Source organism: Rosa chinensis, chromosome 6, assembly GCF_002994745.2.
Source record: "Rosa chinensis cultivar Old Blush chromosome 6, RchiOBHm-V2, whole genome shotgun sequence".
NCBI classification, from domain to species: Eukaryota; Viridiplantae; Streptophyta; class Magnoliopsida; order Rosales; family Rosaceae; genus Rosa; species Rosa chinensis.
Window position 1 is genome coordinate 60499879 of NC_037093.1, and position 16301 is coordinate 60516179.

The window sequence follows — 16301 nt, forward strand, 5'->3', positions numbered from 1 at the left end:
TTGTTACTTTTACTTAATGCCGATAAGGATGAAACAGAATTGGGAATAACAGAGACTATTGGATTAGCATTCGAGTTTGCGGGGTTTGACTTTATGCCTATTGTTGTATTTGTGCACAAACGGTATAATGATACACAGACACAGTTACGCAGTCGAGATAAGAGAAAGATGAAAGTCATTCACAGTCGCATTATCGTCGTCATCGTTTGGGTTTTAGTCAACCTTTCTTTGCTACCCGTCTCTGAATGTTCAGGTTCGGCGAAATGCAAAGCATGGCTGGTCCAATCAATCCCCACCGACATGCCGGGTCTCCGTCGTGTCCCTGGTGTCCTCTCCACCGGTAACATATATATATATATATATATATATATATATATATATATATGTTGTTTTTATCTCAAAACCCAATTCATTGAATTTGATTATGTTCTGATTGCACACGTTTGTTTTGTGCAGCGGATGTGTTCCGGTGGCTGGCGCGGAACTCATCACAGAGACTGGACATAATTGCTCAGTACTGGCAGTTTGAAGCCAATCCTAAAGACCCTCAATCTGGAGATTTTGGATACTCAAAACAGGACATGAAGAGATTTGGAGCTCACCAAGGTGCTTCCGTTTATGGCGCCATTGATGATGCTGCTAATCGCAATCTTACTATCAGGTACACGACTTTGACTTGGGAAACTAAGCCATTAAATTACATGTCATTTCTGTGCTAGTTTAAAGATTGTGTCTTTTAGCTATCTTATCAAATGCATTGTTCTTATTTGATGCTGTTATGGGGTTTTAGGCTACTATCACACTCAGGTGTATATCCTGACTACACCAAAGAGCCTTCCAAACTTGCTTCAGGAAGGCCCAATGTGAAGAATGTCACTTTGTTACTTAGTGAATGGTGGGGTTCTGGCATAGTCCATGCCAAAGTTTGGATATCAGATCGGCGAGATGTGTATATTGGGTCTGCAAACAATGACTGGAAATCTCTCACACAAGTATTTCTTCAAACCTTGCTACTTTAACGAGTGTATCCTGTTACTTTTGTATGGTTTACTGTTTTTACATGTCATGTCCTATTATTCTTTATTGGGGGAGTCTGAATGGGTTGGTTGTAGGTCAAGGAAGTTGGAATTTATCTTGCTGCTTGTCCAAAAATAGCGAGAAAGGTTGAGACCTACTTTGACAACCTGTGGAAACTTGCATCTCTTAATTCTACAGCTTACACAACAAATGTATCAGATAAACAGTGGCAGACCGAGAGACAAGTTCCTTGCTGGTCGCATTTCGTGGATTCTAAAGCAAGGTGTAGGTATGTATTTTTGGGGTTTGTGATGGAAACCAAGTTCAATTCTAGTTAGTTTGAAATGTTAGATGATACGCGTATCAACTTCTTTGCCTCAAGTGTCTAGAATCTAGATGCTTTACCCACTGCAGTTTTTCCTTTTACTAGTTTTATCTCCTATGCTTCTAGGATTCATACAATCCAGTTCTTCAACTTTACTAAAGTCTTGTATGGTTCTGTCAATGCAGTTCACCTCTCCCTGGGATTGTGGAGACTGACCATGTAGCAGGATACCCCATACTGTCAGACCCTCATATGTTCAAAATGCAGCTCCAGACTCCTGGACATAATTATTCAAGTTTGCAACCCCAATCCAGCTATCTATCTTTTGCTCCTCCAGAGGTAATTGGCCAGTCACTTCCTGGACATAATGGTTTTATCTTGTGTTCATTATGCACTCAAATCTTCTAGGTGCATACAAATGAGAAGTTGGTATCATAATGTAATTATGAGAAAGAAATGGAACTCTTTGAAAAGATCAAGATGCTGAAAAACAAAGTTCTCATATTTCAGTTGTGCTCCAAGTTGTTCCGAATTTTCTTATATATCCATTTTAACGGCATTTGTGGTCAGCAGCTGTCATTTGGCAAGTACCAGGCAGATGAACAAGCATGGATAGAGACTATTAAATCTGTAGGAAGTGGAGGGACAGTCAGGATTAGTACCATGGACTGGCTTGGTCAGTCCCAGTTTATGAAGCATACAATTTATTGGGCATCCCTCTCCTCTGCAATATCAGAGGTAACATCCATTGCTACGACTCCTACTTATTTTCGTGTACTTGGTCCTTTTCCATGGAGTAAAGCTTTGAACTTACAAAACATTCGACTGGTATTTGGTAGGTTGTGTTTGCAAAGAATGCAACATTGAAGTTATTGGTAGCACACTGGGCACATTTTATCAACAGCACAGATCAATACCTGAAATCTCTCCTCTACTCTAATGTTCTCTGCAATTCATCCGAGTATAACCACTGTTCTGGGAAAGTTGAGATCAAGTATTATATGGTCCCAGGTTTCAACACGACAGGACCTGCCAGAACTGGCAATGGTACTCGTACTGGAAATATATACCCTGGTTACACCAGGGTTAACCATGGCAAGTATGCAGTAAGCGATGTTCGAGCCCATATTGGGACGAGCAATCTTGTGTGGGATTACTTTTATACGACAGCGGGTGTCAGTTTTGGTACAAATAACTCTGCCATTGTTTCACAACTTCAACAAATCTTTGATGCTGACTGGGATTCGGAATATGCTTTGCCAGTTGAAGAGTTGGGGGAAGGTAATGCTTTTTCAAGCTGATGATGAGCAGTTGATTTTGTCATGGACAAATGACCTGAAAATAGAATGTAAATGAAAGTGATAATGTCATATAGGTCGTTTGGAGTTTGGATAAGATAACACAACGAATTTGAACTCATTTATTCTTTGAAAATTTGATGGTGAAATGAACCAGACAGTCTGTAATTTCACTTCACTTGAATAAGCATAGTAAAGTCTTCCTTTCCCTCTACTAAAGTCTCACCTCACTCTTCATCTCCATATTTTTTTCCTTTTTGGTTTTCAGAAATTAAACAATTTCAACATGAATATACTCTTAACTTAAAACTTGTGGTAATTAGAGGTAAGAGGGCTTTTTTATTGTTTAAATCTAAAAAGGTGAAATGAAGAAGGGTTGGACTAACTGTAACAACAATGATCTCATTACAACTCGGCACATCATTTGGTTTACATGGTTTGACACATTAGTAGGTGTCATCCTGAAGGCATCCATGAAATGCACGGTGTATGTCAAATCATGTTAAATCTTTTTATTTTTTTCTTGAACTTCTCATCTACCATAAGCTTAGACTTGTAGAACATGATTTTGAGAATGAGTTACATCTAACGAAACACTAAAATCTCGAACAAATTTTTTTGAATGAATTTTATTGTGTTTTTTCTCTGAAAAATCATAAAAAGAAGGAAGAATTTGGATAAAAACCATGGTTTCTTTGAGATATATATATTTTTTTGCCATTTAAGAAAGTTACAGAATTTAATTTCCACGAAATTGAATCATGTTCTATGCATCAAGTCCATCGTAGAATTTTCGTATTTGAGCCGTAGAAATAATAAGACCAAAACGAGAGAGAGACTTTTAGATGCAGTCAGACAAATCGAACGGTCGACAGCGTTTTGTGAGTTATAGTGGAAAAGGTGCGCTCGGGTTCAGGGTTTTAGCTCAGTGAGACTGAACTGGGATCGATTCGGACGGAGCCCGCTGAAAGAGAGAGAGAGAGAGAGAGAGAGATGCAGAGAGCAAAGGGTTTTGAAGCAGCTTGGAAGAGGTGTGTGAATCAGCGTCACAGAGCCTTTTCTGCTCAGCCAAACTATGCCCAACATCACCACGATGACCCCCAAGACCTGGTCTGTCTCTAATTCTTTCATTTCAGGAATCCCCTCCTCCTCCTCCTCCTCCTTTGTTTTCTTTTATGTATTCTTCCACTGTATTTTTGATTCATTCATCTATTTTATTTACGAATTTAAATTCAGGTCACGGTTGAGGGGAGGACCAAATCAAGAGCAGCCATTCTCAATAGACCATCTGCACTAAATGCCCTCAATACTGCTATGGTCTCTCTCTCTTCCTTTTCATTGCTCTCTGTTTTCTGGGTTTCCTCAGTTGCTTACTGATGCATATAACCAAGTATTTACAAGTTTTTATCTTTTTGGGATTGTTTATAGGTATCTCGCCTCAAGAGACTTTATGAATCATGGGAAGATAACCCGGATATTGGTTTTGTCTTGATGAAGGTATCATCTTGTTCTGTGCGGACACACTTGTTGGGTTTATATTATAGGCGTGTATGGTTTTAGTATTATGTCAAATTTACTTCTTGTCTCATTTGCTATCTTGATTTTTCTTTTTTAAAGGGTAATGGGAGAGCCTTCTGTTCCGGTGCGGATGCTGTTACCCTTTTTCAACTAGTCAATCAAGGTAGACTTACGTTCCCCTTATCAGCTTCCAACTCAAGACTAGTTGGTTTTCATCATTTTGTTTAATCTTCAATAACTTAAGACAACAAATTATTCCATATGTCTTTTAATTTTTCAGAATCCCGTTTCTACTATCTGAGTGACATGTCGGTTTTCTTTTCATCTGTTTTCATAATGTGCAGGGAAAGTTGAGGAATGCAGAAAATTTTTCGAGACATTGTATAAGTTTGTATATATTCAAGGAACATACTTGAAGCCACATGTGAGTATCAGATGAGAGCTTCTTTTGAAATCTATCACATGAAACAGTGGGACATTATAATGTTGACGACATTGTTGTTCTTTGTACCTAACTACTTGATTACTTTTACCAGTTTGCTTAATACTAGTTTAGCAGTATATATGTGGGATCATGTGATTTTCTTTCACAAACAGTAGCATAATTTGATTTGTAGCATACTCTGTTCTACACATGTTAATACTTCTTTAAAATTACAAATTGTTTAAGTGCAGAATATGCAATCAAGTGCCTAGACAAACTTAAATGTGCTTTTGATGATCACTTAATCAGAACTCATGCAGGTAGCTATCTTGGATGGTATAACTATGGGAGGTGGGGCTGGAATTTCACTCCCAGGAATGTTTCGTGTGGTGACTGATAAAACTGTATGTGACTGCTGCTTACATAATGAATGAGTTTTACCAGTGGTTCTGTTTTGTTTGAAGTAGTTGATTCTTTTCTCATATCATATGAAATGTAGAAGATTTCACCAAAACTATATGTCTAGTATGTCTAGCCATGAAACAACTCTAACCTGAAGAGATATGCTAATGTCTCACTCATGAGAGAGAGCTGATAAAAAATACAGTTCTGCATCTTTTTCTATGTCTTAAATGAGGTGGGCTTGTGTCATGTCTTATTGATGTGCCACATTTTTGCAGGTTTTTTGCAATCCAGAGGCTCAAATAGGCTTCCATCCTGATGCAGGAGCTTCATATTATCTTTCTCGTCTACCTGGCTACTTAGGTAAAGTATACTTAGAAAATTGGAGATGTTCTGCCTTTATCAGAATTTCAATTTCTATATCATTTATGTGGAAGAATTTCATTTCATTCACCACCTGTCTTATTTGTTTCATTTGTGCAGGAGAATACTTAGCTCTTACAGGGGACAAGCTTAATGGTGTAGAGATGATTGCATGTGGCCTTGCCACTCATTATGTATTAAATGCAGTTTGTATTCTCAACACCTCATTCTTTTGCTTTCAGTATTTTGTCATTAATCTTCATCTGATGATCGTGAAAACTCTTCCTGCCAGAGACTTGCTATGGTTGAAGAACGCGTGGGTAAATTGGTCACAGACGAACCATCTGTTATAAAAGCATCTCTTGCAGAGTATGGTGACCTTGTTAATCTAGACCAGAAGAGTATACTTGCTAAGTAATTTTCTATCACATATCTCTTGGTCTCGCATTTTCTTCTTCCTTTTTGTCCATATTTATCTGTGAAAACCTTAAATTCCTAAGTGAAAAAGAAGTGTGCTTTTATTGGTAAGATATGTAGTTAATATAGAAGGGGTAGAATTGAAGTTCCTGAATGTTGAGATTGCAGCTATTTGGTGTCATATGGCACCTTTTGTTGCACATCAGCTGCAAGTCCGATGTAATGGGACACTGGGGTGGGAAAAAGGAAAGAAAGGAAAAAAAAAAACAGACACATATACCCTGTTCCAAGACTTATAATGTCCAAGCATCAAGTTTGTGGGCCTAGCTGCTATTTTTCCATATGAAACAACATCATTGCACACAAAACAGATGTTTTATACAATTTCCGGTTATGGACAGGACAACTCATAAACATGTCTAGTTGGTTTGGTTTAAAATACCAAAGTTCAGTATCTGAGGGTTTTCTGAACAAAACAGGACCATAATATAACTTATCAATAATGAATCACCGTTACAAGGTGGATTATATATTCTATACCTGAGTCCCAATTGTTTAAATTGACATGTGAGAGTTAAGGAAAAATTGTGCTGTATATGTTAAAATTTTCAACCACAAGAGAGATTCCTTTCTGTTCTGTATTACTATTACCTCGGGAACAAGCATTAATCCTTTTGTCGATTATCAACATATATGTGTCCTTTGGTTTGCTTCCAACTTTGATGCTTGGGGCAGTTCCTCTGCACTAAAGTTATATTCATCTCAATGATCTCATTGTGTACTTCAGCAATAACGTCATGATTTCACAATACAGAACTTATATATAGTATCATCTATCTGTTTGTCTGACTTGCTTTACCTCCAATTTTCTTGTCGACTCAGGCTTGAAGGGATTGACAGATGTTTCAGCCATGACACGGTTGAGGAAATTATTGATGCTTTGGTAAGCATGATATATCTGTTCTTAAACCAAAATACAACTTACTCTACAATCTAAACGTTTGGTCACTACATAAGTAGGTCATTATTGGTTTTGCTGGGGACTCAATATTACCCATGGTTAGGACCCAAATCATTGTCCTATATCAGTCTTAGGTCTAGGAATGTAACACATGGATATAAAAGATAACTTGAAAATCTTACCCAGTTTATGCATATTCTAGAAGTTACTTTTGGTACTATATCTTAGAAGAAAGTAATGAACTGCTCAGGAAAAGGAAGCTGCTGATTCTTATGATGAATGGTGCACCACGGCCCTCAAGAAACTAAAAGATGCCTCCCCTTTGAGTTTGAAAGTTTCCCTACGATCTGTGAGTTATTGCTCCCTAGCATTTTATGGAGTTATACCTGTATTGATTTTCTATCTATGCCTGACTTTCACCTGTTGATTCAGATACGTGAAGGCAGATTTGAATCTCTTCATCAATGTCTGGCTCGTGAATACCGGATATCCCTAAATGGAATTTCCAAACGGGTCTCAAGCGACTTCTGTGAGGTATGGGGTTTTCAAATATCAATTTTTTAAGCATCTTTTAATCTGGCCATTACATCAAGCTTTGCTACTGTATACGTAATAGGGTGTTTGGGCGAGATTAGTGGAAAAGGACTTTGCACCCAAGGTACCCACCCTACTTTTAGTCCTCACAAGTGTGGCTTACTTTCTATTATCCCCTTTTCAAGCTGTGATCATATGACTAATTTCCATGCCAATCTCCAGTGGGACCCTCCTAGTTTGAAAGAAGTGTCTAAAGACATGGTTGACTGCTATTTCTCTCCGCTCCCTGAAGTTGAGCCTGAGCTGGAGTTGCCAACCGCGTCTCGAGAGCCATTTATGTAGGAGTGATTCACACAAAAGAGGAGACTGAATTTTGTGCAATGCTTGATGAAGAAAAGCAAGAAGAAACTTGGCTTTGTCGATTGTGAGCTAGATTTTGTCCATTTTAAGATTATCCTTGGAAGTTATTTTTAACACACTTCTTTGTAACACCTAAAGATCATTTGTTGGAGACCAGCAGCTAGTTGCCCGCTAAAATTTAACGATGGATTGTTACTATTTATTTTAATGAGATAAAATAAAAATTGCATTTGAAACTCTGAAAGAGTCTAATACACATAAATTTCCAGGCATACAGCTGACAATAGGCATAAATTAAGACCAGTTGGGTATGATATGATAATATTCTCTGATTTTTTTTTTCTTGGCGTGCGTATCATATCTTTAATAACATATTAACAAGGCTGAATGATTCAAATTTGAAGTTTCATGACCCTCACATCTCACATGAATTTGTGAATAATACAGATACAAAAAATTGGACAGAGATTGACTTGAATGTGGACGTAGTCTAATAACTTGAGTGTGTCTAGTCTAGGCGTCTAAGGAGGTACTCAACTTGAACATCCTTTGTGAGAGGCATTACCCATTCTCCATAGAGACGAGAAACTAGAGACGGATCAACCTTGTATTTTCCATTTACAGTTCCATTTTGTTTTACACTGTTAGTGTTGTTGTCAAGGCTCACTTCTTGCCCAAAGATCACTGCTTTCTTCTCAACTCTCTTCTTCACCTGCTCTTCCACATTCGTAAATGTCAACAATTTCATGAGACCTTCTCTGTCCTGGAGAAATTGAAACAACCAGTTCAGTACTTGTACTTGCATTTGATCAAGAACCAGCTAGTTCATTGACAATGAAGAACCAAATAATGAAATTGAAGCATACCTGAGCGCGAATTGCAGGCTCATAATCTTGAGGGGCGTCCCTGAATTTGACCTCAGCAACATAGAAGCCATAATGAATCCTTCTAGAGATTGCCTGCAGCAGCAGCAAGTGTGATGAATACCAAACTCTCAGTTTCACTTAATTTTATCTGAATAACTTATTGAAACACCCAAGTGCCCCTACACTAGCTAGTGGACTATATGCATTGTTCCTAATCTAATCTTAAAAGAATGGATTAAAATATGAATAAGAGCATCACTAATGCGCACAATGAAACTTTGATGGGGCCAAGTTACCAACCAAACCAATAGCATAAGTGATGTCAACCAATATACCTGTAAACAATCAAGATCACTGGAGGCAGTTGCTGCATAGTTTCCATCATCACCGGGTTCAGCAAACAGAGGAAGCAATTGTTTCAAATATATATCCAATATCTTTTTGTTAAGATTAATGGAAGCTGCAGCAGGATGCAATACCTATATATACGTACACAATATATCATTCGTCATATCAAAAAAGAGATCAGTAGAGACAAAATTGAAAAGGCACATCCACAGAGACAGAGACAAATACAAATACAAAGACTTAAGACTTTGTGGGTAGGTAAAGAATTACCGGTGGATCAGCAGGAGGCGGCAGCAATGAAGGTGGTAAGTTTTCTGGGAAAAAAGGCAGTTCTTCAGGGATTTCGTATCTACCGGCCTGCACTAACACAAACATATATTATTAATAGACCAGACCATATGATTTATACAGAGACAATGTAAGTTTGGATTTTACGATATTTCAAAATGAGAAATGAAGAAACAAACAAAACATTTCACGTGAAATTAATGCCGAAACCAAGAAACGAACAGAAGAAGAAATGATTGCAATGTGATTAGTTACCTGAGATTGAAGGGCCTCGGTGCTCTTGACAATGAAGTTAAACAAAGAAGGTGAAGACGAAATTTTGTGGTGGTAGGTAGGAGAGTTGAGAGGGAAGGCGGCTCTCTCAATCAGCCTAAACACGATGGTGTCTTCTTGGCTGATCAATCCCTGTCTCACCTTCTCAAGCGTCAGCGACTCATTCTTGCTCGCCGAGTTGGGTTTTGGTGCTTCTGCCATGTTAAGAATGCGTCTGCTGCAACTGCAACTGCCAGATGTTAAAACAAAAACCAGAAGAAGATGAACGAGTCCCAAACCCCCCATTTTTGTTTAATTAAATAGTTGACAGGCAATTGGGATTCCGAGCACATATATATAGATATGTGTAGACACAAGTTCCTGCCGTGAAATAAACAAATAAAGAGAGGACTATTTTTAGAGAGGGAAGCGAATAACAACCTTGGAATTGGCGTATCTGAGATCGTTGAACGTGAAACAGGCAGCAGAGAGAGAGAGAGAGAGAGAGAGAGGGAGCAGTTAATTTGTTTCCGATTAGAGAAGATTGTGACCTTTATAAGTTTGTAACGGACAGGAATGAGGAGCAGATTGTGACAAGCAATAGCGTTTATGGAAGATAGGAAGGTGCCCAATACTGGCATCTCATTCTCTCTTTATAAGGAAGGCAAAAAGGGAAGGCAAGGGAAGCGAAGGTTGCTTAATCGGGTTAATGCTTAATAGAGGTAGCGTGCGAATGGCGTGACGCGATTGCACGACCCACAACGTCTCTTTCTTTAATTCCTTAACGGGTGAGAAAGTGGAGCCCCACACGGGTACGCGGATTACCCACCCAAATTTTTCAATTTGAACGTTTTTCTTTTTATTGTTTTTTCGGTGTGATTGACTGATTGCTGATTTGAACCTAATTCTAGAACAATTGTAAACACATGTATAGACATGACAACTCTGAAGAAAAGTTGCCGAAAGATTTGTGGAGTTACGGATAATTTGTTATCTTCAAACCTTATTTGCTGTATTCACTGCAAACTAATAAATCACTTGCGAAGAAAAAAGTCTCAGATTTCAAATATCTAATAATAAGACAGTGAGGATATGATCACGTTTTTTATTAGTTGATACTCACGTAAGTTTGAACTATTGTGCTATGTGAACTTAAGATTTTTGTTAGTTCAGTATGAAGCTGGAATTTGAAAAAGATGAATGCTAGCTATCTTTCCCTTTCTACTTTTTCTATTCATTACATAACATGTGTACTCCACTATTCCTAAAAATCAGATATTTAATACATTAATTAGACAATTTTTCTCTTTTCTTTTTTACTCTTATTTAATTCCAATTTTCTTTCAAACTATGGTTGACTTTTTCTTAACTCTCTGTCTCCCCCTCGGTTTAGTATTCTCTTTTTCTTTGAATCTGGGTTTCCTTTTCCACCTCCATTCCAGTGATATATTTTCATTATTTCCTACAAATTGCATCATCATCATTTAATCGACGAAATTTCAATAAATTGCCTAGCGCCTAAAATTAGAACTCCCAACTCAAACACGAATCTTCGTAAGCTTTTGATTTACTAACGACCCTCGATGACTAGTCATCTCCGGTCATTGTAATCTTTCATCATGAATTTTTCATTAAATGAATGTAGACACAAGAATTTAATGAAGATAAAATTCATTAAATAATTCAGTCAACACTTGAAATTGTGACCAACCAAATTTAATTGACATGCGGTCCCACCAACATGTACGCGTGGCTTGTGAGTCAGTAAAACCATGTGGACTCCGAGAATGACACATGGCGGCATATAAAAAGCTCGACGACAATAAATAAATTTGTTCCGACTACATCAGCTGATATTAAAGCGGATTAATCAAATTAAATCAATTGATTCCGAGTCAAATCAAGTATTAAATTTCATTTGCGGATTAGATGTCAATTTATTGAAATTAATTATCAAAATCAGCCATCAAATTAATTGGCTAAATTTCTTAATAGTCGTGATTAAATCGATTAATTAAAACTAATTGATTTGATTATGCTATTAATGAAATACAATTAAAATCAGCCATCAAATTAATTGGCTAATTCCTTAATGGTCGTGATTAAATCAATTAATTGAGGCTGATTGATTCAATTATGCTATTAAGGAAAATGCAATTAATTACGTGTCATCAAGGCATTCCAAATTGAGAGAGACGCCGACACTATAAATACTAAAATACCCCATCTCAAATCAAGAGAAGGACTTCAACCAAAAAAGAGAAGAAAACACTCTTAAAATTTCAGAAGCCTCGCAAGCTCATGAAGAACCATCAAGCTGCGAAATAGCCGGTTCCTCACCAACCTTAAGTCAAAACGTTCGTCACGTGTCAACTCCCGTGACCATCGTACAACTCAAGATCAAGCGTCAAGCCCTTGAGTGAAAAACATCGTCGGAGATAAAATCAGACAAGGACTAAAATATCGAAGAAATATCGATAGTCTAAAAAATGAAAATTTTGATGGAAATATCGAGGAAATTTCGATCTAAGTAAATTTTTGAAAAAAATAATGGAAATTTAGAAAGTAACATGGAAATCACTAATGAATTTTCATAAAATGTTACCTATAATATTTCAAAAAAATATGAACTTAATTATATAATGATTGCAGTAATTTGAAGTATAATAAAATACACTGACATGACAAAGATATGAAATTCTACATGAGAATTCTCAAAAATAATTTTTTTTTTTTTGAGCCAAACATCAATTCATTCAATCTCAAGCCATAATGGTACGGATACATACCTTCCATTGCCATGCCTAGGACAAGTTTAGGACGTGGTATGCTAACACCACCCATTAGACAACTGCTCACTTATTCAAAAGCGAGCCTAATAACTATGAAAGCAATACATAGCAATTAGGCAAAGTTTAGAAATAAAAGACAAAAATTAAATTTATAATAATATTAGGAGAGTTAATTATTAATTATAATAATATTTTACAATTAATTACATATGCTAAAAAAAATTCTGTCTTCAAATAAACAGAAAAAGAAGTAGAAAATGGTCCATTGAAATATATAGGAAAGTTTTTTTATTTTTTTTTAATAGAGCCAATGTTTACTAGTTAGTAAATTAGATAATTAAAAGATTTATAAGCATGGAGGGAAAAGACACAAAGTGCAATACATGACCCTATAATTTTTTGAAGTTTTTCTTTTTATATATTATCAGTTTAGTCGAATTGGATAAGGACAAGGGCTAGTTTTCACTAGCCACATATAGCGAGAGGTGGCGATAATTTCAGAATTTCAAGAAAATTTTGAATATTTCCCTAAATATAGCGAAAATTTCAAAAATTTCCCTAAATATTGCGAAATTTCGAAAATTTCTCTCAATATTCTCTTGGTAAGTCAAAGATATATCGAGACTCTAAAAAAAGGGAAATATCGCAGAAATTTCGAGGATATAATCGATTTTTTAGTCCTTGGAATCAGAGTAGTACCAAAAATTGTAACCCGCACTCAAATCATTAATAAAATTATTATTTTTTGTACACATGTCTGTATTCTGTTTGTTTTCAGATTTCCTTGTTTACAATGAAATCTCAATTAGAATCACCACTTGGGGCTGACGTCAAACACACCTCATCATCCCGATCAGTATGTACCGACTCCTAGTTATTGGCATGTTGCTGCTTCATCTTTTATTAATTTGAATTGATTATGGATTGAGTGGGTGGGGGAGGCCATATATAGGGATAGCAACTTAGCATTGTGTATCTTATCAAAAATAAAAAAACTTAGCATTGTGTATGGGTTCATGAAGGCATGAACCCAGAAAAGAGAGCCCAGCAAAAAGCTCTACGCCAAAAACTTAAATATGAAAAACAAAAAAGAATGTTGAACATTTAATAGAAGGGGTAGACAAGGAAAAATGATGATTTATTTTTCAATGCAATAAATGATGAGTTTTATATCTTAATGGAGTACACATGACATACACAATGAATGAAAAAAGTAAAAAGAAAAGGTTGGAGGGAAAAGTTACTAGTGTTTCTCTTTAAAAAAATAGTTTATATAATTTTGTGTATTTGTTAGAATCATTTTCAATGCTATTTGTTGTTTTTAATCAACCGCCAAGAATCTCCGGTGTGGAACTAGAAGGTCTGTGTCCAGAATCATATGATTGGTGTCAATGTACAAAGACTTAAACAAACCTACAACCACTTCGCCACCTACCCAAAGCCACTTGGGCTAGCTAGTGGATTTAATATCATTACTCTGTGACTCTTGCATTGCTATAATACAAAAAATGGGATAAAAAAATAAGCGGCAGCCCATGATCATGATGTATTGTGTGTCTCCCTTACTCGAGCACTTCCGTCACAATAATAAACTACTCAATCAAAAGGTGAGCCTCTCACGAACGGGCTTTTTTTGGGACCCTGCCAGGCTTTTGCGGGCTCCCAGGCCCATGAGTCAACTAACGATACCTACATTTTGTTTTTAACTCCATTCTACCCTCACTCTAGATGGAGCTTGAAAAATGAGAAATCATTGCCTTACCATCCCACCAAATACACGCACCCAACAATTACGTATATATGCCTAGGTGTCACAATAAAACGCACACTAAACCAAAAATAAGAAATTCAAAAATAAAATAAACACCACAACAGCAATAATAGAAGCCCAATGATACAGATATCCAAAACTAATCGACTTGGCCCATATTTTGTGCATTAGAGACCCAAATTTAATAATTTGGCCCGATTTCTTTGAAAGGACAAAATTAAACAATAAAATGCTTCCGGAAACAACACTCATTGTCATTGCTCATTACTAGTTGCATAGGTTGAGCTGTGTGTAAATTTGTTTCGCTTACAATGGAAAACAACTGTGAAAAGACAAAACTATGATGATATATTCTGGATCAAAGTAGTACAAAGTTCAATCATAAACAGACTGACTAGTTACATGTCACACTTGACTACTACAATTGAAAGACCAGGACAGCCAATCTTCAAAACGGAAATCAATCCTCACCCTCTGTACAATTTGGTTGTTTCCTAACCATTCGAATATGAAGGTTCTGGATCATGGCCCGACATAAGTATTGCAGCGTTTCTCCACCAAGACACCTCTCTTTCTTTCTCCTCAAGCTTCTGCTCTGCACATTCTAAAGCATCTTCCAGTTCTTTTATCCGCTCTTCTTGTCTCGCTTCCAGCACTAGATGCAATTTTCTCTCAAGTTCAAGCGGAGCAAATCCACAGCCCCAGAGCATTTCATGATCACTGTAATCCGTTGATGCTGAGTCCCCTTCACGACGATTTGAACCAATGCCTCCCATACCCTGCCACATTTTCAACACTTGAAAAACATTCATTTCACGAGGTATTTAATCCCCAAAAAAGTAGGAAATCAAGTCCATCTTTTAAACTTAAAAAGTAAAGAAGGGGTAATATGTACCTCTAGCCTCTGCTGCTGTGGGGACTTTGAAATGGATGAATTACTTTCTGAATCCAATTGGAGCTGCATTCTTTCTAATTCGGCTCGAAGCTCCGCCTCTAGTTGATCTATTCCTGCCACGTATTCGTCTCCTCCTTCTCCTTCATTTCCAACACAATAATCTGAGCACTCGTCGCGGCCGCCAACAGATTGAAGAGAAAACTGGCTACCAGAGGTCGATGCTTGTTGGAAATTGGTGGAGAAAGAAGCGAAATGAATCTCATTAGACTCCGCCGCCGGCTTAGGGTCGTTTATAAGTGCATTCTTACTGCCCATTTCCTGTTTGGCATTTTGAAGAATCAGCTCCATCTGTGTCCGCAATTCCACCATCTTGTTCAGTTCATTTTTACCAGCAGCAACCACACAAAGCAGACCACACGCCACCCCCAAATTGAACGAGCTCGAATCCATACCACAACGTCCTGCAATTTGTAGTCATAAGAAAAATGAACCAGACTCGACAAAACATACAAGTAATCAACAACTTCATTTCAGTCGTACCTGGCCCTCCGTCGCTGTTGAAACCATTTGTGGAACACATGGTGCGGGCGAGATTGCTTTCTTTGACGATTTCGTTGTCTCTGTTGTCGCTCCGTGCGTTAACTTTTCTGGGTCTGGCACGCTTGAGAGCGGAGAACCATCGGGAGACGATCCGGCGCGGCGTGGAGCACTGTATAATGGTGAGGTGGTGGTCGGTCTTTCGGGGTCGGTCCATTTCAAACAAGTCTCCGTCTCCGTCTCTGTCGTCGAGTAGAATATCAGCGATTCGGAGAATGCGGCGAGTCTCGTGGGTTTTAAAGGACTTGGACGAAACCTCCTCCTCCTCCTCCTCCTTCTGCATCTTTCTGAAATAAATGCGATGATTTCCCAGTGACAGAGTGGACGGACAGATTTAAATCGTCAACAGATATGGAGGGAAATTCATTGGGACTTCGCCGCACATTCCCCTAGGGTTTACCGATTTCAATTTCCATTTCCTCTCTCTACTCTAATACAGTATTTATGATCATTCCCAACCAGATTTTATTTTATTTTTTCATGGAATTTGATAATCAAACATTCAAACCCCTTTATTTAATTTTATTTAATTTCTACGAAACAAATTTTGAATTTCAAATTTCAAATGTGCTGGTTTTCTTTTTTCTTTTAATATTGTTGTCCAGTTATTTTCACTTTGTATTAATTTGGAATTATCAGCACCAACCAAAAAAAACAAAAGGTGGTGATAAATCAACCTAACAAGCCAAAACCATTATTTAGGAAAGTTAATGGAATGATTCTCTGTATACGCACCAACGGTTTTGAAAAGAACCAGATTCATGCCATAATAAGATGAAGCAATCGTTAATTATGGTATAAAATCTTGCCAGAATTTCAGTCTACGGGTGGTTACAATGCATGAACTAAATCTAATTAAAATGAATATGCCCT

At 37.3% G+C, this 16301-nt stretch overlaps 4 protein-coding genes across 5 annotated transcripts; 2 read left to right on the plus strand and 2 right to left on the minus strand.

Annotated features, from left to right (window-relative positions):
* The first annotated feature begins 70 nt into the window (after positions 1 to 70).
* LOC112174729 (phospholipase D Y) lies at positions 71 to 2856 on the plus strand. The gene is made up of 7 exons (XM_024312523.2): positions 71 to 340; positions 457 to 661; positions 791 to 992; positions 1113 to 1306; positions 1528 to 1681; positions 1916 to 2080; positions 2182 to 2856. The coding sequence occupies exons 1-7, from the start codon at positions 94 to 96 to the stop codon at positions 2641 to 2643; spliced, it is 1629 nt and encodes a 542-aa protein (XP_024168291.1). The 5' UTR covers positions 71 to 93; the 3' UTR covers positions 2644 to 2856.
* Positions 2857 to 3477: 621 nt separating this feature from the next.
* On the plus strand, positions 3478 to 7855 carry LOC112174731 (3-hydroxyisobutyryl-CoA hydrolase-like protein 2, mitochondrial). The gene is made up of 14 exons (XM_024312525.2): positions 3478 to 3750; positions 3877 to 3957; positions 4069 to 4137; positions 4258 to 4321; positions 4503 to 4582; positions 4903 to 4986; positions 5263 to 5347; positions 5468 to 5553; positions 5640 to 5761; positions 6647 to 6707; positions 6976 to 7074; positions 7158 to 7259; positions 7342 to 7383; positions 7482 to 7855. The coding sequence occupies exons 1-14, from the start codon at positions 3634 to 3636 to the stop codon at positions 7599 to 7601; spliced, it is 1212 nt and encodes a 403-aa protein (XP_024168293.1). The 5' UTR covers positions 3478 to 3633; the 3' UTR covers positions 7602 to 7855.
* Positions 7856 to 7928: 73 nt separating this feature from the next.
* LOC112174738 (chorismate mutase 2) lies at positions 7929 to 10022 on the minus strand. 2 transcript variants are annotated; one of them, XM_024312534.2, is made up of 6 exons: positions 9815 to 10022; positions 9377 to 9617; positions 9104 to 9190; positions 8821 to 8964; positions 8486 to 8578; positions 7929 to 8382 (listed from the first exon to the last, which is right to left on the minus strand). In XM_024312534.2, the coding sequence occupies exons 1-6, from the start codon at positions 10012 to 10014 to the stop codon at positions 8128 to 8130; spliced, it is 1020 nt and encodes a 339-aa protein (XP_024168302.1). In that variant the 5' UTR covers positions 10015 to 10022; the 3' UTR covers positions 7929 to 8127. The 2 variants fall into 2 exon arrangements, with proteins under 2 accessions (XP_024168302.1, XP_024168301.2); XM_024312533.2 differs by lacking the exon at positions 9815 to 10022 and having other exon boundaries at positions 9377 to 9791.
* Positions 10023 to 14261: 4239 nt separating this feature from the next.
* On the minus strand, positions 14262 to 15888 carry LOC112174735 (protein POLAR LOCALIZATION DURING ASYMMETRIC DIVISION AND REDISTRIBUTION). Its single transcript, XM_024312531.2, has 3 exons — positions 15372 to 15888; positions 14832 to 15292; positions 14262 to 14715 (listed from the first exon to the last, which is right to left on the minus strand). The coding sequence occupies exons 1-3, from the start codon at positions 15709 to 15711 to the stop codon at positions 14431 to 14433; spliced, it is 1086 nt and encodes a 361-aa protein (XP_024168299.1). The 5' UTR covers positions 15712 to 15888; the 3' UTR covers positions 14262 to 14430.
* Between the last annotated feature and the right edge of the window lie 413 nt (positions 15889 to 16301).